Source organism: Tenebrio molitor, chromosome 1, assembly GCF_963966145.1.
Source record: "Tenebrio molitor chromosome 1, icTenMoli1.1, whole genome shotgun sequence".
Classification (NCBI taxonomy): domain Eukaryota; kingdom Metazoa; phylum Arthropoda; class Insecta; order Coleoptera; family Tenebrionidae; genus Tenebrio; species Tenebrio molitor.
In genome coordinates, this window is record NC_091046.1 from 2,412,133 (window position 1) to 2,436,117 (window position 23,985).

General features: G+C 47.0%; 1 protein-coding gene and 2 long non-coding RNA genes across 5 annotated transcripts in view; 1 reads left to right on the forward strand and 2 right to left on the reverse strand.

The window, feature by feature from the left end:
• The window catches only part of LOC138124329 (uncharacterized), a 79,009-nt gene extending 55,035 nt beyond the window's left edge, over positions 1–23,974 (reverse strand). The window contains exons 1-2 of one of the 2 annotated variants that reach the window (XR_011157102.1): positions 23,745–23,974; positions 23,293–23,673 (exon numbers count right to left, since the gene is read on the reverse strand). This is a non-coding gene — a long non-coding RNA (uncharacterized lncRNA). Of the gene's footprint in view, positions 1–23,292 lie in introns of both variants that reach the window. The other variant, XR_011157101.1, reaches the window with a different exon arrangement.
• LOC138124270 (titin-like) overlaps positions 1–23,985 on the forward strand; it is a 146,172-nt gene that overhangs the window by 66,727 nt on the left and 55,460 nt on the right. For both annotated transcript variants that reach the window (XM_069039265.1, XM_069039261.1), the window contains exons 32-45: positions 4,232–5,804; positions 5,861–6,090; positions 6,143–7,507; positions 7,563–9,419; positions 9,473–9,616; positions 9,668–10,069; positions 10,125–11,723; positions 11,777–14,535; positions 14,594–16,481; positions 16,537–16,768; positions 16,821–17,179; positions 17,516–17,858; positions 17,910–19,344; positions 21,629–21,758. In XM_069039265.1, the coding sequence (XP_068895366.1) occupies positions 4,232–5,804; positions 5,861–6,090; positions 6,143–7,507; positions 7,563–9,419; positions 9,473–9,616; positions 9,668–10,069; positions 10,125–11,723; positions 11,777–14,535; positions 14,594–16,481; positions 16,537–16,768; positions 16,821–17,179; positions 17,516–17,858; positions 17,910–19,344; positions 21,629–21,758 (14,316 nt within the window). The remainder of the gene's footprint in view (positions 1–4,231; positions 5,805–5,860; positions 6,091–6,142; positions 7,508–7,562; positions 9,420–9,472; positions 9,617–9,667; positions 10,070–10,124; positions 11,724–11,776; positions 14,536–14,593; positions 16,482–16,536; positions 16,769–16,820; positions 17,180–17,515; positions 17,859–17,909; positions 19,345–21,628; positions 21,759–23,985) is intronic.
• Positions 22,391–23,285, reverse strand: LOC138124337 (uncharacterized). The gene is made up of 2 exons (XR_011157103.1): positions 22,526–23,285; positions 22,391–22,470 (listed from the first exon to the last, which is right to left on the reverse strand). It is a non-coding gene; the product is annotated as an uncharacterized lncRNA (long non-coding RNA).

Below are 23,985 nucleotides of genomic sequence, written 5' to 3' on the forward strand. Positions count from 1 at the left end.
TATTGTGTAATAATTCCTCCTCCATGCAAGAGAAGGATGAGTTTTCGTGCAATTAAAAGTACTTAGATCATATAAGAACTGATTGTGTAAGAGGAATCTGCTACAAAGGAAGATCAGAAGGAAACCATATTTTTATAAATACAAAAATCAAAACAATTTGCATAAAATAGTAGATTACGAGTTCAGGAAAGTGAAAGTTTACTATACGAGTATGGCAAGTTTAAGTACGAGCGTCAGCGAGTACTTAAATGCCATACGAGTCCAGTAAAATCACTTTTCTGGCGAGGAGCGTCTACTATTTTTTCGCATCTTAAGAATATACAAATTTGTTCGTAAAAAGTTAAATATTACTCAAAATCGTACAGTATGCTGTAAAGTGACCTATTACTGTACGATTTTGAGTACAGTAATATATTACTGTACAAAATGCGAAAGATATTATTATAGAAAAATTGAGCAAATCTGCTTTGTAAGCGAATAAATGTAGTTTGAGGAAATCATATTGCACATTAGTTTTTCGGATTATCAAACGAGAAGAATAATTTAAAAAATGTAGAATTGGCAAATTTAAAGTGAAGGAAGAAATGTTGTCATGGGTTTTCAGTGTTATTTTGACTGTTCTTTAAATTGGATCGTGTAGCTCCACCAAGACATAAAATATTACAATTTTCGTAAATAAAATAAACGACATATTTTTTTCTGAAAATTGTAAATAGTGATTCAGCAGTCGGCGTCAAAAACATATTTTTAGCAAAAAGTGTCGGTTTTAACTGCCGTCTTCTTTATTTTCAGCTCGAAAAAAATACAAACTAAACAGTAAAAAAAAAATTAAAATAATGGGAAGTTGATCATGAACTTCTTTCCCATCGCCTTGAACGCACCAAATTTATTATAAAAAATTTATTAGACGTCTCCTTGTGGTCCAGGTGTACCCCGCTTTCGAATCTCCCCGTTCCCGTAAATCTATTTTAACTCCACAAAAAAAAACCAAAACAACAAACAATCCCAACAATCCACCTCGACAAGCACGACAACGATTTGGCCGAAGAGCGTCCTCCCCGCCTTCCAGAAGCCCCCGCCCCCGTTTCCAGCAAACCGCCGCTAATTATTAGAGCCGAATTAACAAATTTGAGTCAGAGAAGCGCTAACCAGGACGGCACTCGTCACGTATCGCGTATCAGACGCGCTCAAAATAGCCCCCTCGAGCCCCCACCACGAGCCCTCGCAGTGGCGTCCGCAGTGGGAGAGCCCGTCGCGCATTCTTCGCTCGCAATTCGCAAACGACCGACGTCTTGGTAAAGAATCGGGGATGATGACTTGAACTTCTGCTAACTGAAGCCGTGGAAGGCAACGAAACGTGATAGACAGACAGACTCAGACAAATTTTTTTCAATAGCCGTGTTGTGATTTTGTGCCCGACTCGATTTTCTTCTAATTCTGATTTTTGTGTTCTGTGCGGATTTTTTGTGGTGACGAGATGAATCGACAGCAGCAGCAGCAGCAAATCTCGCAGACGCACCAGACTCAGCAGAGTCAGGTGCAGCAGACTCAACAGAGGGTGGTCAGGACCGAGCAGCACGTCACGAGACAAGTCACCGGTCACACGACAGGTTAGGAGTTTTTCATTCATAACTCATGCTTGGAGCTGCTTTCGGTCCGCTAGCGATTCATTCTCACCAGAAACTCCATCCGCTTTCATTCTGCATGACGCCGAAATCTGCATGACACGCTTCGGGGCGCTTCCACTCGGCCTATATTTAGCAGAAGTGCTCTCTCGGCAACCCTTTTTGTTTATTTATCCATCTGGAAGCGCTGCCAAAACCGCCACGACAAATCGCGCTAAAGATAACAGCTGGCGGCTCAGCCACCAAACCAAAAACCCCACACTTTCCTGCCGAAAATCCTTCCACTATCGAAATCGCAACTGCATCTCTCCCCAGAATAGATCCGCGAAGTACAATTTTCATCTTCGAAAAGACAATATTCTCGGAGGTGACAGCGCGTCCCACAGGGATGAGCGCCCCAAGACATCATAATTGATGATCGAAAAAGTTGGCAGCGAGTCCGGCGAAACCTGTAAAGCTGTGACGAATTTTGGCAAGTGGCCGTTTTGGAAAGCTCGGATCAATCAGGTTTAAAAATAACTTGCGCGCATTATTGTCCGAAATACTGGAAATTCTCGATCCGGAATTTGTTTTCCAAACAGTGACATCAAGTGCAAAGTTTTTGCCAAAATATTTACAGAGAGTCGAGGAAAAGAGCTTTGAACACGGAAAATGTAAGCGTCGTTAACGGCCAAATAAAAAATTTAACGGCGTCTGGTTTATTTTGGACGTTTTTCAAAAATAGAAATCTTCATCGGCTCCATTCTTTCTTCCATCTTCTTCTTGGAAGGCCAGAACGTACGTCGGTTCCTTGGTAATGGTGGTCTCGCAGGTCCTAATATCGCAGCGTACAAACAATTTTATCGAAAGGCCAAAATTCCGCATATTCACTGGACAAACATCTTGTCACAACAGTAAACAGATAAAAATATGACATTTAGTTGTTATTTTGAATGTTAAAAATACAAAGAATCAGAAATTACATCACCATAAAAAAGCAAATCTTTCTCCAAACTTAAAAAAATAATATTTTTGGTTTAGATGCAAAAGTGCAAAATTTTTTAAATTTTTCAAGTAATCGCCAAATTGGCCAGAGTTAGTCTCACTGGAATTAATTAGAATAAGTATGTTTTCTTGGCGATAAAATCAAGTCAAAATTATGTCACACAATATGTTCGTTTTCAAAATACGAAAACGAAAAATTCGTTTTATTCCAAAACGCAAGTCACACAGATTTTTGACATTCGATATAGGTTTTTGGCCAAACCTTGACTCGTTCAGATAAACACGATTTTATTTATAACACCAAAAGATAAACTGCTTGAGGAAATTAGACAAAATAATAGAAACAGGTGAGGTTATCCACCTGCTTTGTTATAAAATGAGTTGAAAAAGCTTTGCCCTTCAAAATTTGTATTAAAAAAAAACAATTTTTTTTTCGAAAAGTCTTTGCTCATAAGAAACTGGAATAGAAAAGTAGATGATTTTTTCAAAAAATGAAAAAGTGTTTGGAGTAGTTTCCTGTTGAGCATGCTGAAACCCATCTGTCATCGATTTTGAATTGTTGTCGATGTCAACGACCAAGAGAGACAAAAAATCAATAATAAATAATCTCCAGACCAGATAACAACACTCTCTCTTGCATTTCCTCGCAATTACATAACATTAGCGCCATTAACGAGCTAATTAAATAAACATTATCATCATATTTTGTTACGTTTCCTCGACCAACCAACTAACCACACCATATATAAAACAAATGCAATTCAACCGAGACAATAACGTGCTCGGTGCTCACTCTACTTATCGTTTACCGTAAGCCCAATTAAAATTACGCATTTCTCTTAACCGGAACCGTTAAGCAAAAAAGAGTCCGTCACCGTCGGCGGGCCACCGTCAAAAATTTTTCCAAAATCGCCGCTCCTGGCCTGCCTCCGATAAATTTACATAATTTATGAACAGCGCTCTACCGCCGTTCCCATTGGCACGATAAAAATAGTTGCTCCTAAAATGGACGCTTGTAACGCGATCCAAGTCGAAAATAGTCGCTGCCCGGTCGCCTCACTCCGACTCTGTCATCCGAAAAATGCCGCCTCTAGGCAGCCGACGGCGACATCTTCGACGATCCGGCTTCCGGAAAAGCGGGAAAGTCAAAACACGACCTTGGGCTTTGCGGGGACGTCCAATTGTTGTTTGGAATTTTGCCGCCAAAAAGGTTAAAAATAGGGCGCAGGGCTTTGAACTGTGACGGACCCCTCCGATCAAGGTGACCGAGAGAAGTAACAATCCAGAAATGACAAAATGAAATGACACGTAACATAGACGTAAAATCTGTGATGTAACAGATGTTACGTGTCAGAGCTGTAACGTGGCGATGTATCCGATGCACATGTAGCTGCGATATAACACAAAGATTACATCGTTATGTAACTTCGATGTAAAGCAATAAAGATGCAACGAGTTTTTCTTGGTGTGATGTAACACAAAGATTACATCGTTATGTAGCTTCGATGTAAAGCAATAAAGATGCAACGAGTTTTTTTTTTTGCTTCGGCTGAGAGATACTAACACGAGATGTTGAGTGGGAAAGGATCGGAAGGTTGTTGATGGTGTTTTTTTTTTTGTAGTGCAAGGCGGCCAGGTCCAGCAACAGGGCTACCAACAGTTGGCAGGCTTCGGCCCCAACGCGCAGCCCCCCGTCTTCGAGAAGGTCTTCAGCAACGCTCGCTTCGCCCAAGGAGGTGTGGCCTCGTTCGAAGGTCGCGTCACCGGCAAACCGCAACCGGAAGTAACATGGGCGCGCAAGGGCGCTCCTCTCCTCTCTTCCAACAAGCACCGACTAACCTACAACGAAACGACTGGAGATATCACTTTCCAGATTAACCAAATCGGCCCCGGCGACGAGGGCGAGTACGTTTGCTCCGCCAAAAACCAGTATGGAGCCGCCATATGCTCGGTCTTCATCCAGCCGGAGGGCTTCCAGATGCCCCAGAGGCAAGCTTTCCAACGACACGAACAGACCACGACCTATTCGAACGGGACCTTCGTCCAGGAGGACTTCAAGATCGACACCTTCGAATACAGACTTCTCAGAGAAGTGTCCTTCAGAGAATCGATAACGCGACGCTTCGTGGGCGAGACCGACGTGCAACTGTCGACGACGGTCGAGAGGTCACTGGGACCTCCGGCGGCGCCGCAAATCTCGCAGAAGCCGAGGAATTCGAAGCTACTCGAAGGTTCCGACGCGGTGTTTTCGGCCAAAGTCTCTGCGAACCCCAGACCGAGGATCACCTGGTTCAGAAATGGACAGAGGATCACGGAAACGCAGAAATACGAGAGCAGCTTCTCCAACAATCAAGCCACTCTCAGAGTCAAACAGGCCAGTTCGGAAGATTCCGGGCACTACACGCTTTTGGCCGAGAACCCGCAAGGTTGCGTCGTGTCTTCGGCCTACTTGGCCATCGAGCCCGTCACCACCCAGGAGGGTCTGATCCACGAGTCCACCTTCAAAAGCCAACAGACCGAAATCGAGCAAACCGACACCGGAAAGACTCTGGCTCCTAATTTCGTGCGAGTCTGCGGAGACAGAGACGTCACTGAAGGCAAAATGACCCGTTTCGACTGTCGCGTCACCGGAAGACCTTATCCCGAAGTCACTTGGTTCATAAACGGCCGCCAAGTCACCGACGACCACAACCACAAGATTCTAGTCAACGAGTCCGGCAACCACGCCCTCATGATCACCACAGTGAGCCGCATCGACTCCGGCGTGGTCACCTGTGTGGCCCGCAACAAGACCGGAGAGACCTCCTTCCAGTGCAACTTGAACGTCATCGAGAAGGAGCAAGTCGTGGCGCCGAAATTCGTCGAGAGGTTCACCACCGTGAACGTCAGAGAAGGAGAACCCGTTTTGCTCAACGCCAGAGCCGTTGGAACCCCGACCCCGCGAATCACTTGGCAGAAGGACGGTGTCCCCTTGTCCAGCAGTCACGAAGTGCGTATCGCGATCGACGGTGGAGCCTCCACCTTGGATATACCAAGGGCCAAGGCGTCGGATGCTGGATGGTACCAATGTACTGCACAGAATGTGGCCGGCTCCACCGCGACTCGCGCCAGGTTGTTCGTGGAGACCCCGCAAGGTCCCACGCAAGAACCGAGACGCCTGCATCTGCCTAGACCGACGAAAGTCATCGAACCTGAGTAAGTACCCCCCCAGATTCCTCCGATTAAACTTCTAACGGATCGACCGCCAACAGACCCGAACCTGGTCCGGAAGTCATCTACCTCCGTCATGTTGAACGCGCGAGGCCCCACGCTGCGGCCTCCGAAGAGGACAGGATATATCCCCCGCCACAGTTCATTATTCCCCTGCAAGATGCCGTTCAGTTTGAAGGAGGTAAAGTTCATTTCGAGGCCAGGATTGAACCCGTTGGAGACCCCACCATGCGTGTGGAGTGGTTTGTCAACGGAAGACCCCTGGAAGCCAGTAAGTATCACCTCCCCGATCCTCATTCCCTCTTCTAATCGTCTTCGCTTAGGCTCCAGAGCTACTTCCATCTTCCGTTTCGGCTTTATTGCCTTGGACCTCATCAGTCTAGTCCTGAAGGACAGCGGCGAATACGTTTGCCGCGTGACGAGTGCGACCGGCAGCGTCGAGTCCCGCGCTTTGCTCAGTGTCAACCAGCGCGCCTCCATCGAGCAGACCAGTCAACATCCCGACAGTCTCAAGTACATCCAACAACTCGAAGACTACTCCAAATACCAGAGGAGCGACAGTCTCGAGGAGAGCATCAACCAGAAGCCTCACTTCATCCGTCCACTCCAAGACCTCGGCGAACTGCAAGAGGGGCGCAATGCGCACTTCGAGGCGCAGCTCACCCCAGTCAGTGACCCCACGATGAAAGTGGAGTGGTACAAAGATGGTCGATCGATCACCGCCAGTTCGAGAATCACCACGATCTTCAACTTCGGCTACGTTTCTCTCAACATAATGCACCTACGGGCCGAAGATGCAGGTTCTTACACTGTGCGGGCCGTTAACAGGCTCGGAGAGGCCATCAGCAGTGGCACTTTACAAGTTTACGCCAGGTCCACCGTCACCGGAGACTTGGGAATCCCGGAACAGCAAAGATATATCGAGAAAGTTGAGGAGCTGGAAGCGTACCAGCAGCAACAGCACCAAAAGTACGTTCTGGAAACGCCAGAGAGTTCTCAGCCTCCTGAATTCAAGACGCCGATCAAAGACCAAGTCGGCATCCGTGAAGGAGGCTTCGCTCATTTCGAAGCGCGACTGGAACCGGTCGGAGACTCGACCCTAAAAGTGGAGTGGCTCAAAGACGGAAGAACCGTCGAGGCCAGCTCGAGAATCACCAGCTTCTTCAACTTCGGCTACGTTGCCTTGACCATCAAAGACGTGACCGTCCACGATGTCGGCAACTACACCTGCAGAGCGTTCAACGCTATGGGTCAAGCCGTCACCACAGCTCAGCTGAGCGTGGTCAGCAAGAAAGATATAATCTTTGACTCGCAGCATCCCGGAGGACTCGAGAAAATCCAGTACTTGGAGGATTCCAGCCGTTACAATCGCACCGCTAAAGAAGAGGTCACAGTCACACAAAAACCCCGGTTTTTGGGACCACTTAAAGGTACTAATAAGATAGTTGAGGGCCAGCGCGCCCATTTCGAGGCCCGAGTAGAGCCTCAAAGCGATCTGACTTTGAAAATTGAATGGTACTTCAATGGGAAACCCATTCAGAGTGCCAACAGAATACAGACATATCATGATTTCGGTTATGTGGCACTAGACATTTTGAGTGTGAGGGAAGAGGATTCCGGAACTTACACTGTGGTCGCGAGGAATGCCTTGGGGGAGGCCCAACTCTCAGCCAGCATGGTCGTTGAAAGTAAGTCCTCGACACGTTACGGTACCACCAAACTCTAATCTTTTCGTACTTACAGCTCGCGCCAGCATCGACACCAGGAGCATGCACCGCTCCGCTTACGACAAGACTCAAAGACTCGAAGAGTCCAAATTCGTAGAACCTCACTACGACATCGTCGAAACATCCAAATCTAAGCCGATCTTCGTCGTTCCTTTGTCGGACCCACAACCCTTATCAGAAGGACGCAATGTCCACCTAGAGTGTCGTCTGGAACCTATGGGAGACCCCACCATGAGAGTCGAATGGTTCTGGAACGGTAGACCCATCACGGTGGGTTCCAGATTCAGAACTTACAACGATTTTGGATTCGTCGCTCTCGACATCATCCACGCTACTGCCTTGGACTCTGGAGAGTACACAGTGCGGGCTGTTAACCAACTGGGATCTGCACACACCTCTGCTTGCGTCAGAGTGATCGAAAGGTCCGACATCATTACGGACACTCAACACGAACAGTCTCTGGAACAAATCCAGATGCTCGAGGATGCGTCCAGATATCGCAAACACGTCAACGAGGAGGTCACAGTTTTGCAGGCCCCTCAATTCACCCGATCTCTCCACAACATCGAAACAGTTGAAGGCACAAATGTCCACATGGAGTGCCGCCTCCAACCAGTCGGAGACCCTACCATGAGGGTCGACTGGTTCGTCAACGGAGTTCCCGTCAAAACGGGCCACAGATTCCGTCCAGCGTACGACTTTGACTACGTCGCTCTGGACCTCCTTAGCGTCTATCCGGCAGATTCTGGAATTTATACTTGCCAAGCGCGCAACCAACTGGGCGAGGCTGTGACCTCGTGTTCGGTCAAAGTTATCGCCAAGAAGGACCTCCTTCTGGAAACTCAACATCCTGCAGGTCTGGAAAAAATCCAGTACCTTGAGGACTCGTCCAGATACAAGCGCACAGAATTCGTCGACGAACAAGTCACAGTCAAGCCAAAGTTTGTGAGCCGTCCAAAGAACCTCGAGAACATGGTCGAGGGTCAACACGCCCATTTTGAATGCAAGCTAGAACCCGTGACCGATCCAAATCTGAAGGTCGAGTGGTTCAAAAACGGTCGCCAAATCACGATCGGTCACAGATTCAGACCGATCCACGACTTCGGCTACGTCGCGCTGGATATCGTCGACTTGATCGCGGAAGACTCCGGTACTTACGTGTGCAGAGCCACCAATCTGGTCGGTGTAGATGAGACCACGTGCGTTCTCAGATGCAGAGCTTCCGGCCAAATCATCACCAGCACCCAGAACGAAGTCGGGTTGCAACAGATCCAACACTTGGAGGACCGCTCCAAGTACCACCGCGCCGAAGAAATCGAAGAGCGCACGACTCAAGCCCCCATTTTCACAACGTCGTTAAAAAACGTTGACATCAAGGAAGGCCAAAGGGCCCACTTCGAGTGTCGCCTGATTCCCGTGTCGGACCCCACCATGAAAGTGGAATGGTTCCACAACAACCAACCTCTTAAATCCGGTTCTAGATTTACCGAAACGAATAATTTCGGTTTTGTGGCTTTGGATATCCTGTACGCTTATCCAGAAGACTCCGGTACTTACACCTGCCGGGCCACCAATATCTTGGGTGAAGCTGTTACTTCAGCTGTCTGCAACGTCCACTCGAAGAAATCTATCTACTCTGAAACTGTTCACGAGGGGGCTCTCGAACGTCTCACTCAACTCGAAGATTCCTCACGGTACCAAAGACAAACCGTCCAAGAAGAAACCGTGACGCAAGCACCCGTTTTCACTCTACCGATCAAAGATCTGAGAGTTGCCGAAAACCAAGCTGCTCACTTCGAGGCTCGCTTGATCCCTGTTGGAGATGCGCGCCTCAAAGTCGAGTGGCTCCGTAACGGAGTACCGATCCAAGCTTGTAAGTACTTGATCTGAGTCGTCCCGTGGAAAAATCTAACGATTCAATTTCAGCTAACCGTCTTACTACCATGCACGACTTTGGCTACGTCGCCCTTAATATGAAATACGTCAACCCTGAAGACTCTGGTTCTTACACTTGCCGTGCCGTCAACGATTTGGGTGAAGCCGTAACTTCAGCTACTCTCTTTGTTCAATGTAAGTTCGCAATTTTACGATGCCTATAAAGGGTAACACTCTTTTTTACAGCTAAAGCATCCCTTCAATTGGAATCTCAACACGAGGGTGCTTTACAAAAGCTCCGTCAGTTGGAGGATTCCTCCAAGTACCAACGCCGTGAAGAGGAGGATGTAGTGATCACCCAAGCTCCTAGATTCAGTACTCAGTTGAACGGACCCACCGATCTAGTCGAAGGTCAAAGCGCCCACTACGAATGTCGCATCGAACCTTACCCAGATCCGACCATGAAGGTCGAATGGTTGCACAACGGTCAAGCTTTAACCACCGGACACAGATTCAGAACCGCCTACGACTTCGGTTTTGCTAGTCTTGACGTTCTTACAGTTTACGCCGAAGATTCTGGCGAGTATACTTGCAGAGTGACCAATCGTTTGGGACAAGCCCAATCTTCAGTAAACACAAATGTGAAATGTGAGTCTCGGAAGAATTTTCCAAATCTGTTGCTAAATTCTTGTTTCGATTGCAGCCAAATCGTCTATTATCTCCGAAACTCAACACGAAGGTGCCTTGCAAAAGATTCAGTACCTCGAGGACGATTCCCGCTACAAGAAGGTAACTCAAGAAGATGCTATCATGTTAGAGAAGCCCCAGTTTGGCCGCGGCTTGAAAACAATCGAGCATCTTCCTGAAGGTTCCAGTGCCCATTTGGAGGCAACTTTGACACCCGTCAACGACCCAACCATGAGAGTGGAATGGTACTGCAACGGCCGCCCCATCCAAACTGGTCATCGTTTCAAGACCACCTACGATTTCGGTTTCGTGGCCCTCGACATCCTGTATGCCTACGCTGAAGACTCTGGAACCTACATGTGCAAGGCTAGAAACGCCGCTGGTGAAGCTGTAACCACAGCTAACGTCGAAGTGATCGCCAAGTCGGGACTGTATCTCGACACCATGGATGAGCAAAGACTCAAGAAGATTCGCGACTTGGAGAGCTACGAACGCCCCAAAAAGGAAGAAGTGGAGGCTGCTCCTCAACGCCCAGTCTTCCTCACTCCATTGGTCAGCTTGGAGAACTTGAAAGAAGGCGACCACGCCCATCTGGAGTGTAGGGTGGAGCCTGTCAACGATCCCAATCTCAAGATCGATTGGTTCGTGAACGGTGTCAAACTGAGGGCCGGACATAGATTCAGAACTACCCACGACTTCGGATATGTTGCTCTTGATGTCCTGTACACCTATCCCGAAGATAGTGGTACCTACATGTGCAAGGCCACTAATCTAGTGGGCGAGGCTGTTAACACTTGCACCATCAAAGTCGGCGGCAGGAAGAGCATTCTGCTCGACACTCAACATCCTGAAGGTCTCGAGAAGATACGAGAACTGGAAGCCCAAGGTCGCCCAACACGTTTGGAAGTCGAGGAACCCATCCCGACTCCTCCACGTTTGGTGACCGAGTTGCGCGGTACCACTGAAATATATGAAGGACAAACCGCTCACTTTGAGGCTCAAGTGGAACCAATCCACGATCCCAACCTGAGAATTGAGTTCTACCACAACGGAAAACCTCTACCATCTGCCGCCAGGTTCCATATCACGTTCGACTTTGGTTACATCGCCTTGGATATCGGACACGTGGTACCTGAAGATGCTGGCGAATATTCCGTCAAAGCCATTAACAATCTGGGACAGTGCACTTCTTCCATCAATTTGAAGGTTATCGCCAAGAGCAATATTATCTTGGAGTCTCAAAGACCAGAAGGTTTGGATAAGATCCGCCAACTTGAAGAGCAGCAACCTTACAAGAGACCTGAAGTGGACGAACCCATCACCAGACAGAGACCCGTCTTTACGCAACCTCTGCAAAACATCGACTCGATACCGGAGGGCCAAACTGCGCACTTTGAGTGCCGCCTCATCCCTGTGGGTGACCCAACCCTCAAAGTCGAATGGTTCCGCAACGAGAAACCTCTGGAGGACAGCTCCAGAATCACCAAAGTCCACGACTTCGGTTTCGTCTCTCTCGATATCACACACGTTCGTGACGAAGACCAAGGTGTATACATCTGCAGGGCTTCCAACCCTCTTGGAGAAGCTGTCACGACTGCTTCTATGAAAATTAGAAGTGAGCGAATCGCAACTCGTGTCAGTTTCCCGTAATAATTGTTTATTTTGCAGCCAAAGCCAGCATCCAACTGGAAACTCAACATCCTGAAGCCCAACGCAAAATCGCTCAACTGGAGCAACCACTCGCCCCACGTACCGAAGAACCAGAGCGACATTTCGAGAAGCCCATCTTCACGCAGCTCCTCACAGGCCCCACTGAATTATGGGAAGGCCAACACGCCCACTTCGAGGCCCGCGTGGTACCGGTCGGAGACCCTAGTTTGAGGTTCGAATGGTACGTCAACGGAGTCGAACTCAAATTGGGTTCTAGATTCAAAGTGACCCACGACTTCGGATTTGTCACTCTTGACATCATGTCGACGGTACCGGAAGATTCGGGAGTGTACATGTGCAAGGCCATCAACAAGTCCGGAGAAGCCGTCTCCTCGATCTCTATGAAGGTCAAGTCCAAATCCAACATCGTCGGAGACACTCTCCAACCTGACGCTTGGCAAAAGATCCAACTCAAAGAGGCCGAGATGAACAAAGTTCCAGAAATGTTCGTCGATACCACCCCGCAACAACCCCCAGTTTTCACCACTCATCTCCAAAGCTACGACAAACTGGTCGAGGGGCAACACGTGTACCTCGAGGCTCAAGTCGAACCAAGAGCCGATCCAAATCTGCGCATCGAGTGGTTCAAAAATGGAGTCTCCTTGACAACTGGAACTCGCTTGCGCAGCACCTTCGATTTTGGTTTGGTGACACTTTCCATCAACGGTTTAAGAGATGACGATTCAGCCATCTACACCTGCAAAGCCACCAACTTGTTGGGCGAGGCCATTTCGACTTGTACCCTCAAAATTGAGGATCGTCATTGGCTCCTGGGACAAACACTCCACCCGGACGCCATTCCCAAACTCGAGGCTTTGGAGAGGCCGCAAGAACCACGCGCCGAAATGCCGGAACCCACTTACGAACTTCCGATCTTTATCAGCCACTTGAACAACGTGGAGTGTATGGAAGGAGATAACGTTCACTTTGAATGTAACGTGGAACCATCAAAAGATCCCACTCTGAAAATCGAGTGGTTCATTAACGGCAAACCTCTGCCTTCTGGTACCAAATACAAGTCCACCTACGACTTTGGATATGTCGCTCTTGACATAAACCACGTCTACGAACACGATGCCGGAATCTACACTTGCAAGGCCACCAACAACAAAGGTTCCGCCACTACATCTGGTTCCCTTCGGGTCACTTCCAAGACTAACATCTACCTAGACACTCAACATCCACAAGGAAAAGCTGGTCTAGAAGCTATTCAAGACACCGAAGAAGCTTACGCCGCTAAGTACAGACGTGCAGATAGCGGACCTGAGCACGAATTTACCAAACCAATCTGGACCACGCCTCTCAACCCCGAATTCAGACTAGTCGAAGGTCAACCCTTGCGTTTGGAAGGTACCGTAGAACCCAAAAACGATCCAAACTTGAAAATTGAATGGTTCTTCAACGGAAAGTCTCTAGACCATGGTACTAGATTCAAACTCACCAGCGACTTTGGTTTCGTCACTTTAGACCTTGTCGATGTCTACGAAAGAGATCAAGGTATTTACACTTGCAAAGCTTCCAACAAATCCGGCGAAGCTTTCACTTCCACCACAATCTACTGCACCAGCAAGGCCAACTTGATCGAACGAACTCAACATCCTAAAGGACAGGAAGGATTAGAGAAGATCCAGGATCTTGAGGACTCCCTCAACAGACCTGAAGCACAGATTCCCGAGAAGGACGAAGGACATGCTCCTGTGTTCACTTCAGAGTTCACTCACTTGACCAATCTCAGCGAAGGGGAAATTGCCCACTTCGAAGCTGGTTTGACACCCATCGGGGACCAAACTATGGTGGTGGAATGGTTCTACAATGGTAAAACCATCGAAGCGTCCCACCGCTTCAGAACCGTTCACGCTTTCGGAATGGTGGTACTCGAAGTCCTCGGATGCAAAATCGAGGATTCCGGTACTTACACTTGCAAAGCTACCAACAAATGGGGCGTAGCAGAACAGAGCGTCACTCTAGAGTGCACCGAGAAGGTCAAGGGACAGAAACCGAAGTTCACGACTCAGATCCAGGACATCGTGGGTCTCAAAGACGGCCAATCTGCTCACTTCGAGTGTACTTTGGTACCCGTAAACGATCCAGACTTGAAGGTCGAATGGTACCACAACAAGCAACAAATCCTGCAGTCTTCGCGAATTAAGACTGTCTCAGATTTCGGATTTGTCGTCATGGACATCTCCTACATCCAAGACCACGATTCTGGCGAGTACGTCTGCCGGGCCTACAACAAATACGGCGAAGATTTCACGAGAGCCACTATTTCGGCTCACGGTAAAGGCGGCGTGTTCTCCGAGAGTCTCCAACCCGACTCTCTCGCCAAAATCAGAGAACTGGAGAGTTTGCAGGGACAACAAGCTCAAGTACCCACAACTCCCGTAACGGAACCACCCAAATTCATAACACAAATCCAAGACGTGACCAAACTGGTTGAGGGACAAAGTGCTCACTTCGAAGCGAGACTTACGCCCGTCACCGATCCCGACTTGGTGGTCGAGTGGTACTACAATGGCAAGAAGTTGCCACATGGTCACAGATACCGCACCTTCCATGATTTTGGAATCGTAATTCTTGACATCTTGTACTGTTACGAAGAAAATTCTGGCACTTACGAATGCAGAGCTTACAACAAATATGGTGAAGATACTACGAAAGCCAGCCTGAAATGCGTCTCGAAGACTAATTTAATCCTGGACTCGCAACTCCCGCGGGTGAGTCATTGGTACCCCTGAAAAATTCGACGTAAGTACTGATTTGTTGTTGTTTTAGGGCATGGAAGGTGGATTGGAGAAAATCCAAACTTTGGAAGACTCTCTAACCCGTACGAGAGACGAGAAAGTAACAGAAGAGAAAGGCAAAGCTCCTGTTTTCACGGTACCACTGTCGAACATCGACAGTTTGAGGGAAGGTGAAAGTGCTCACTTTGAGGGCAGACTAATCCCGACCGACGACCCTAAGCTGAAAGTGGAGTGGTTCTGGAACGGCAAACCCTTGAGGACCGGGTCCAGATTCCGCACTTTCTGCGATTTCGGTTTCGTCATTCTGGAAATTTCACCAGTTTATCCAGAAGATTCAGGCGAGTACTCTTGCAGAGCCTTCAATGATTACGGCGAAGCCGTCACAATAGCCTCGATGAAAGTGCAAGGCAAAAGAAGCATCATTCTTGAGTCGCAACTACCGAAAGGTATGGAAGGTACCATCGACAAGATCGCGGAACTAGAAGGACTTGGAGTGGTTCCTTCTCAAGCTACCCCCGACGACGATTCAGGCAAACCACCAGAATTTATCACCACACCTTCAGATCTGACTCTGGGCGAGAACTCTTTGGCCCACTTTGAATGTAAACTGATTCCGGTGAACGACCAAAGCATGAGGGTGGAGTGGTTCCACAACGGCAAAGCCTTGTGGGCTGGTTCCAGAATAAAAACAATCAACGATTTTGGATTTGTTATTCTTGAAGTCTCCGGAGTGTATCAGCGCGACTCCGGATTGTACACCTGCAAAGCCACCAACAGACACGGCGAGGCTACGGTCTCTTGCAAGTTGCAAGTGAGGGGTCGCCAAGGCATCATCCTTGAACCCCAACTACCGTCCAACTTCCGTTCTGGAACTGAAAGCATCCAGAAACTGGAAGAAACTCTCTACAAGAGAGAGGAAATAACAGCGGAAGAAGAAAAACCGAATCCGCCGAGATTTATCGTGGAAATCAAAGACAACGTTGACGTTCCAGAAGGCGGTCCAGTACACTTCGACTGTCGCGTAGAACCAACAAACGACTCGAGCATGCGCATCGACTGGTTCCACAACGGGCGTCCGTTCGCCACAGGTTCCAGAGTTCACCAAATCAACGATTTCGGTTTCATCTCGTTGGACATTGACTACACTTACTCGAGAGACGCCGGAGAGTACGTCTGCAGAGCCACCAACAAGTGGGGTTCTGCCACGACCAAAGCGACGGTCACCTCCAAGTCCAAACGTACCATCGACTACGACTCTCAACTGCCGGCAGGCATGAGCGGTGAGAAACTCAAAGAACTGGAACGTGGCAAAGTCCCGGACAAGCCGCAAGAAGACAAGACCTACTCTCCGCCCAAGTTCATCACGCACATCGAATCCACGACCGTCGAAGAATCTGAATCGGTCCGCTTTGAGTGCCGCGTGGAACCCAAAGACGACCCAAGACTGCGCATCGAGTGGTACCGAAACGGCAAATTGCTGCCCAGCGGTCACCGCTACAGAACCGTCTACGACATGGGATTCGTCTCGCTCGAGATCCTCTACGTCTACGCCGAAGATTCCGGCGAGTACGTTTGCAGAGCTGTCAACGACTACGGTGAAGATTTCACCAAAGCCAACATCACCTGCAAGAAACTACCCAACATCATCCTCCAAAACCAAGTACCCAAGGGCATGAAGAGGTCAGAAACTCTCATGCAGATGGAAGCTGCCATCAAGAAATACACATCGGAGATTCACCTGACCGAGGATGATCTCTACGACGCTGACAAGAAGCAACCGCCACGTTTCGTGACTCAGATCCTGAGCCAAGAGACTCTGGTCGAGATGCAAACCACCAAGTTCGAGTGCCAACTGGCACCAGTGGGCGACCCCAACATGAAGGTGGAGTGGTTCTTCAACGGAAAACCTCTCCCTCACAGTAAACACGACTACTATCGTGTTTGAACATTTCAAAAAATTTTTTTTTTTTGCAGAAAACCGATTTACTCCAATTTATGACTTTGGTTACGTCGCCATGAACTTCGGATGGGTCTACCCCGAAGACAGCGGCGAGTACCTTTGCCGCGCCACCAACTTGTACGGCATGGACGAGACCAGAGCCGTCATCAAGACCGCCGGCAAACCTGGAATCATCTACGATTCTCAACTGCCCAAAGGCATGAAGAGTATCGAGAAGATCAGGGAACTGGAAGCCGCCTGGCAAGTGTAAGTTTTGTCGAGTTTCCAGCAGGGCTCGGTTTCCATTGAGCTCTTGTAGGGTACCGGAGGACGCCGCGGAGGAGAGCAAACCGCGCTCCGCCCCCATCTTCGTGAGCAAACCTGAACCCTGTGCAGTGCAGGAAGGAGAGTGGGCTCGGTTCTGCTGTCGAGTCACCGGCCATCCACGTCCGAGGGTGATGTGGCTGATCAACGGACACACCGTGGTCAACGGGTCCAGATACAAGCTCACCTACGACGGAATGTACCATATGGACATCCCCAAGACGCGCCAGTACGACACCGGCAAGGTGGAGGTGATCGCTCGCAGCTCCGTGGGAGAGGCCATCGCCGAGACGGAACTGAAGGTCATTCCTAGACACGACGATTACAGAGGGGTTCTTAAGAACTCGCCAAGACGTAAGTGGTTGACTAGTACCCAACAGACATACTTTTATATACTCGACATAATGCACATATACCGTGAAAACATGCAAAGTCTCAGACATTTCGCTTTAACACTCCAACCTCTACACGACCTCCTTTATAGTCCTTCCTTTCTTCTGCTTCGACCAACGGCCGCACTCATTAAGGAGTAAGAGACAGGTATGCCATTGTTTAATTTAGATATCGTTGTATGTTGCATGTTAAGGTTGCCCCTCCCCAAAATGTGCATCATGTGTTAGATAATGTTGATATATAGTGTATGTCTCGAGGTTGGTCCGTCTCAATCTAATTTCACGTTTTCGACTGTAGCTTGGTACGATCTTGAGCTAGCTCAGTACCAGAAAGAGCGTTCAGAGACTGAACTCGAAAGAGTCTTCGACGAACGCAACACGCTGCAGCGCGAACAAGGCCTCAACGTCACGGGCATCCACGTCCAGCCCAAAGAATTCAAAGAAGAAGAGACGGAATGGCAGAAGTCCGTCAAGACCAAGAAGTCGGACGACTACTACAGCAAAATACACGAGCTCGAAAACGAACAAGTGACCAAAGAGATCAAACTGAGGGAGTCCAGCCATCAGTACGCCATCCCCGGCGAGAAAATCGTCTCGAGTTCGCTCGCAAAAGGCATGGCTCAGAAATATCAAGACAACTTGTAAGTACCACCCTGTTTTCTGGTCGTGCCGTGGTAATGTTTGAATTGTAGGGAAGAAAAACCGGAACGCGTTGATCTCAAACCCATCCCGTACTTGCCCAAAGCGGAAGCCCAGCAGATCTCGCACCGAGATCAAGTTTCGCTGAGAAAGACTGACAAAGGCAAAGAGATGCAACAGGAACGCGAGGTGATCATCGACTCGAAGAGAGGAGCCTACCCGCCCGACCCCACCGAATCGGCTGTCCACGGCCGCGAGGTCTACGTCACCAAGCAACAACAAGTCCAAAAGCAAAACGTCGGCGACACCGAAATCACCAGACACATCACGGCCACCGAAACCACCGACGTGGAACACAAAGCCAAGACCCAAGAGAGACTGGTCCAAGGCCAAGTACTCCCGGCCAACCCTCCGGTCTTCACCAAGAAGATCCAGCCTTGCCGCGCCTTCGAAAACACTTCGGCTCGCTTTGAAGTGGAATTCGACGGCGACCCGCTACCCAAGGTGACCTGGTACCGCGAAGACTTCCCCATCACGAGCTCACCCGACTTGACCGTCTACACCTTCAGCACCAAGTCCATTCTGGTCCTGCGACAAGTCTTCATGGAAGACTCGGGCGTCTTCAGCGTGGTCGCAGAAAACCGCGGCGGCACCGCCAAGTGCAGCGCCAACTTAGTCGTACAAGAACGCCGGAGTCAAGCTAGAGGTGGAGTGGTACCGCCGAGTTTCGTCACCACGATCCAAAGCACCACCTCGAACGTCGGCCAGTTGGTCAGATTCGACGCCAGAATCAACGGCACCAAACCCATCGACGTCTACTGGTTGAAAAACGGCAAGAAAATCACCTCGGACATCCGCTATAAGACTTTAGAAGAGGACGAGGTCTACACCCTTCTCATCATCGAAGTGGTACCAGAAGACTCCGGGAAGTACGAATGCGTCGCCATCAACGGCGCCGGCGAGGCACGCTGCGAGGCCGAGTGCGTGGTACAGAGACCCGCGACTCCTTCGAAGCCCGCCAAGCCTACCACCCCCACGACCGAGAAGGCCCCGAGTATCGTGGAGCCGCTGAAAGACCAGAAGGTCCGCGAAGGTCAAGCTGTGGCCTTCAGGTGCAAGATCACGGGGAAACCGGCGCCGACCGTTAAGTGGCAGAAAGGCGACAAGATCATCAAACCGTCCAAGTATTTCCAGATGGTCAAAGATGGGGACAATTACACTTTGAAGATTTCGGAAGCGTTCCCCGAAGACGAGGGTGTTTACAAATGTGTGGCTACGAATCCGGCCGGGACTGTTACTACTCAAGCCAATCTGAAAGTTTTGGCGCCCGAAACGCAAGAAGTGGCGCCGTCTTTGACTCCAATGAAGGACGTCATCGTACCGGAAGGAAGTCCCGCTCAATTTAAAACGACCGTTGCTGGGAAACCGAAGCCGACCGTGCAGTGGTTGAGGGAAGGGTTCCTCATTCCAGACTCGCCAGATTTTCAGGTAAATTTCATTGTTTATTTTTTAGTAGTTGATACATAATTGATTTCAAAATGCATTTCAAATACATTCATAATGAATGCGTTAACACCTGTTTGGAACTCACTACCTTCAAAATGACATTTCGCGACCTCATAGTAGTGCGCGAAATCGATGTTCGCACACTACCATGCGGTCGCAGGCCATTTTGAAGCACTAGTGCGCGAAATCGACGTTTGCGCACTAGCGCGAATGCTTTTTGGATGATTTTTAAAACGGCCGTTGCTGGGAAACCCAAGCCGACCGTGCAGTGCTTCAAAATCATCGAAAAAGCATTCGCCTTTTTGAGCATTCCGAAAATAATTTCACTTGATAATAATATAGTCTGGTTTATAAAACGCCACTTCTCCAATTTGGATGATGAAAATTTCGAAAGAGTGAAAATAAATCACTATTAATTTGATTGACACTTTGGCAAGCGCAAGGACAAGCGCCATCCTATTTACAAAGGGTATACGACAAAAAATATTGTACGAACTTCGATGCGAGAAGACATTCGGCACATTCGCGCAAATGAAGCACTCGCTCCTTCGTCGCTCGTTCCTCAAATAATGCGCTTATGTGCGAAAATTGCCTCTTCACACTCATTTCGTAAATAACTATTTTCTATTGTTGTCACAATGAGCATTTTGTGACACTGAAAACAGTTTCACAATAGATCAATTTTATAGCATCGTTTCATTTATAAGTAAATCTTTTCATCTATGATATTCATATTTGCAATTCTTTGAGAATCAACTGCAGCATGTAGGGTAATTAATATTTTGATAATCTTTTAATGTTCAGTTAACTTCCAGTTCAGAAGATTTTGTTTCACTAAATTTTTTTTTTCTGCAACCGTACGCGAAACGAGCACTTCGCCTACCTAAAACAGGCCGAGAAATCCAATTTCGCGGTTCTTGTTTTTAACGACAGCCGTTAAAGTAATCATTTTAATACATATTTAATACAAATCAGAGTTTCCATGTAAGACTGGCGTTTAGATTTTTCGGGTATCAAATTAGAAATCGCAGAATTTATACTTTTTAACTCTGGAGGAGTACACGAAACTGAAATACATATCGCTATCACTGCAATTCAATTTTTGTTTACATTTTTACAATTATTTACAAAATGAATTATTTTAATTATGTCATTTCCATAGCCGAATTTATTTGTATTTGTTGACAGTGAAGTGAATTTTGCGGGTTCATTTTATAATTATCTACAAATTTTCGGTTGGACAAAAAATCTTGTATACACCTTGGCCGCGAAATACTTTGGCGTCCTCGAGATTGTTTGCCTCGGCCGCAACCGGCCTCGGAGACAGTTTTTCTTTCAGTACGTTAAGAAAAATTAGTTCAATATTTATTGAATGGGGCAATATTTAGGATTCATAAAATTAAATTAAATTAATCCGAGTTACTGAAGTTTTAAGATTCATTTTAAATTAGAATAATAAACTTGTTGCGTATTCATTTGCTTCAGAAACCAGTCTAATATTGCAAAAAAATAATCTTCGATAAAACTAATACAGCAGTCTGTATCAAGGATGTAGCAACAAACAAACGTTTTTTACGTTACTGATAAAATGAAGAAAATTATAAATAAATGAGACACTGAAAAGAAAAATCTCAACTGTACAGAACGACGCTGCATCTGCATTTGAATACCTAAATAAAGTGCTAGAATCGAAGATGCGAAGACAAAAAGGACAAATAAAAATGCATTTATATGCGAAATTAATTTATTACACAACACCGCACACAAACTAATTGCAGAAACATAAATTTGGACAAAACCAGCAGACGCCCAAACGATAATAATCATGTTCTTGGCGGGAGCGCTTGCACACGTCCGTTCAATTTAAATAAAAGCGCTACATTAATTTTAAAGTTCCAAAAATAAAACGTTATTTATGTCATAGAATAATAATGTTTTTATTGCATTACCGTCACTAAAATTACTGCACAAAACTTTCACCGTTCTCGATACACAACACGACATCTGCAAAGACGATTATTTAACAAGACAATGTTGTTTTGCAAAATGTCACGCTCTACATTCACCGAACGAACAATGAACCAGCAAAACCGTAAATTAGAAAACATAACGAATCTCCAATTAAACAAACGATGGCGATGCATCATTCAGATAATCGCACAGTCGGCTAATTCCAGACCAATTAAGACCCCATCACGACCAATCAAAAATCCAGAAACAAGTCGATAATCGGTCAGACTGTAAGAGTTGGTTTTGTTGTTTGCAGATGATTCACGAGGGCAACAACGCCGTCCTGCTGATCTCAACAACCTACGAAGAAGACTCCGGCACCTTCACGTGCAGAGCGACGTCCTCCGCCGGCCAAGTCGAGCGTTCCGCCAAACTAATCGTCAAAAGTAAGAAATAAAAACCTTACCCTCTCACATCCCCATTAGTCGATTGCCAAAAAGAAAAACACTTTTCTAGTCTTACGATTTGTCATTATAATTTTAGCTTTGAATGTGTGCTGCTCTTGATCATATATATATTTTTTTGAAAAGAAAAGAGTTAACCATTTATATCACTGGATAAGGCAGCTCATATTTGGTAGACTGTAATTGTTTATTAAGAGGTGGATGGGAATTTGTTGTTGTTATTTGTCCAAGTTCCAAGTGATGATATTTTTAGGAGTGAATTCAGCTTTGGCTAATCTGCTGAACGCTGGGCTTATTATTTATTATAATGTTATGAAAAATGTATCGTAAAATGCAATAATTATTTAATAAACTGCTATTATTAAGAATCTGTCGTTTAAAGTGTGACCTCTCAGACAATCAGACAATCAGAATCGCCATTGCAGACCAGGTGCATCCGATGCATCAGAGCACGGTCTAGTTGTAAACAAAAAATGATGCGGTAGGGTCGTGTGCACCATGACACACGCTCCCGACTATTTTCGACTTCCACTGTATTACATTACCGATCTAAATTAGGAGACCGCCGCACCTGCCAGATGTCTCTTATAATTCTAGAGGAATAAACACTCGTCTCGTGGAAAAAATTTATTTCGAAAAAAAATTTACAACTTGACTCATTTTTATACCTGAGCTTGGCCCCGCTCCAGATCGCCTGAAACACACACCAGCGACAGATTAAAAATCAACGAAATATATCGAAAACTCACCGACTCCTCGCTTGGAACTTGCAGACACTTCGCCCGGGTCGAAAAGCGCCGCGGGAAGTTCGCCCCCGGGGGCGAGCTTCCCGCGGCACCTTCGCGAGCGCACAGCACCAGAAACGTGTCCCGCCACGGCCGCCGCACATGTTTGAGTGAGCGCTTCACGTGGCGGACGTAGTAGGGGGTGCGTACTACTCGACGCAATGCGTGAGCATTGTTGTGAGTCATTTTTATGACGAAAATAGGCGGCCAAAGCGATGACAAATTTGTTAGTATTGGCGGTAAAAATAGGGTTAGGAAAAATCACACACTTGGGGAACTGTTTTCAAGGGACAAAAATAAAACCCAACCAAAACATTTATCGCTGTTTCGACGATGGATCACGCACACACGTTTGCAAATTACGAATTGCAAACCCGACGAAAATTTGACAGATTTCGAAAGAAAAATGACAGATTCAAATTTGGGGGAATTCGGGTGGTGAGATTGGCACTGCCAACTGCTCACCTTTCAAATGCACCTGACGCTCCGATTTCTTTGCGAAATTGCGTCAAAAACAAATCGTTTTGGATGCATTTGCAACAGAATTGTTTGTGCAAATGTGCGAATTTTACATACTTGTTTAGAAAAACACTAGCGCCGTACCCCGGCATCGACGACTAGATTAGATTTTCCCATTTTATTTTTCTTCCACGCAAAAGCTTCAAAATTCGCAGTCTTACTCAATAAACAATAAACAAAACTCTCGCACTGTAAACAACTAAATTACTCACTTTTGATCTCGCCAAATCCCACTAATTCACCGATCCATTAGGGGTTAAACCGCTTGGCCTTGACGAGCTCCTTTTTCAGGAATTCTGGGCCTTGGCAATCGTTAATCTGTTCACCTGTCCCACTCAATATGCACGTTCACTGCATTTTATCGTTTTCTGCACAATATCACTCCTTAAATGCACCGACTATTCGAAGAGTTTTAGAAATTTCGGTCGCCGCTCACTTGATTCAATTTGACATTTGAGTCACTGCTAAACTGACAAATCAAAAAATCACCAGAACATTGTTGCAGCCGGGTTGCATTTGCAACTTTCATCCCTTTTAAAATTATTTCATTTGATGGATATACTTTAATCCTCTAAAAAATTGTTGTGACTGGTCTAATCCCGTGCAAAAAAAATAGATTTGGGTCAAACAATGCGAAACATCAATTAACAAATCAAAAACTCACCAATACAATGTTGCAACAGGGTTGCATTTGCAACTGTCACCCCTTTTACAATCATTTCCTTTGATGGATATTCTCTAAATCCTCGAAAAAATTGTTGTGACTACCCTAATCCCCTGCCAAAAAATAAGATTTGGGTCAAAACAGTGCGAAACGCCAAAATAAATCTCTGGACACGTTTTCTGTGCTATTAATCTTCCCCGTCACTCTAATCAAGATTGGCAGTAATGAGCCGCTTGTGCCA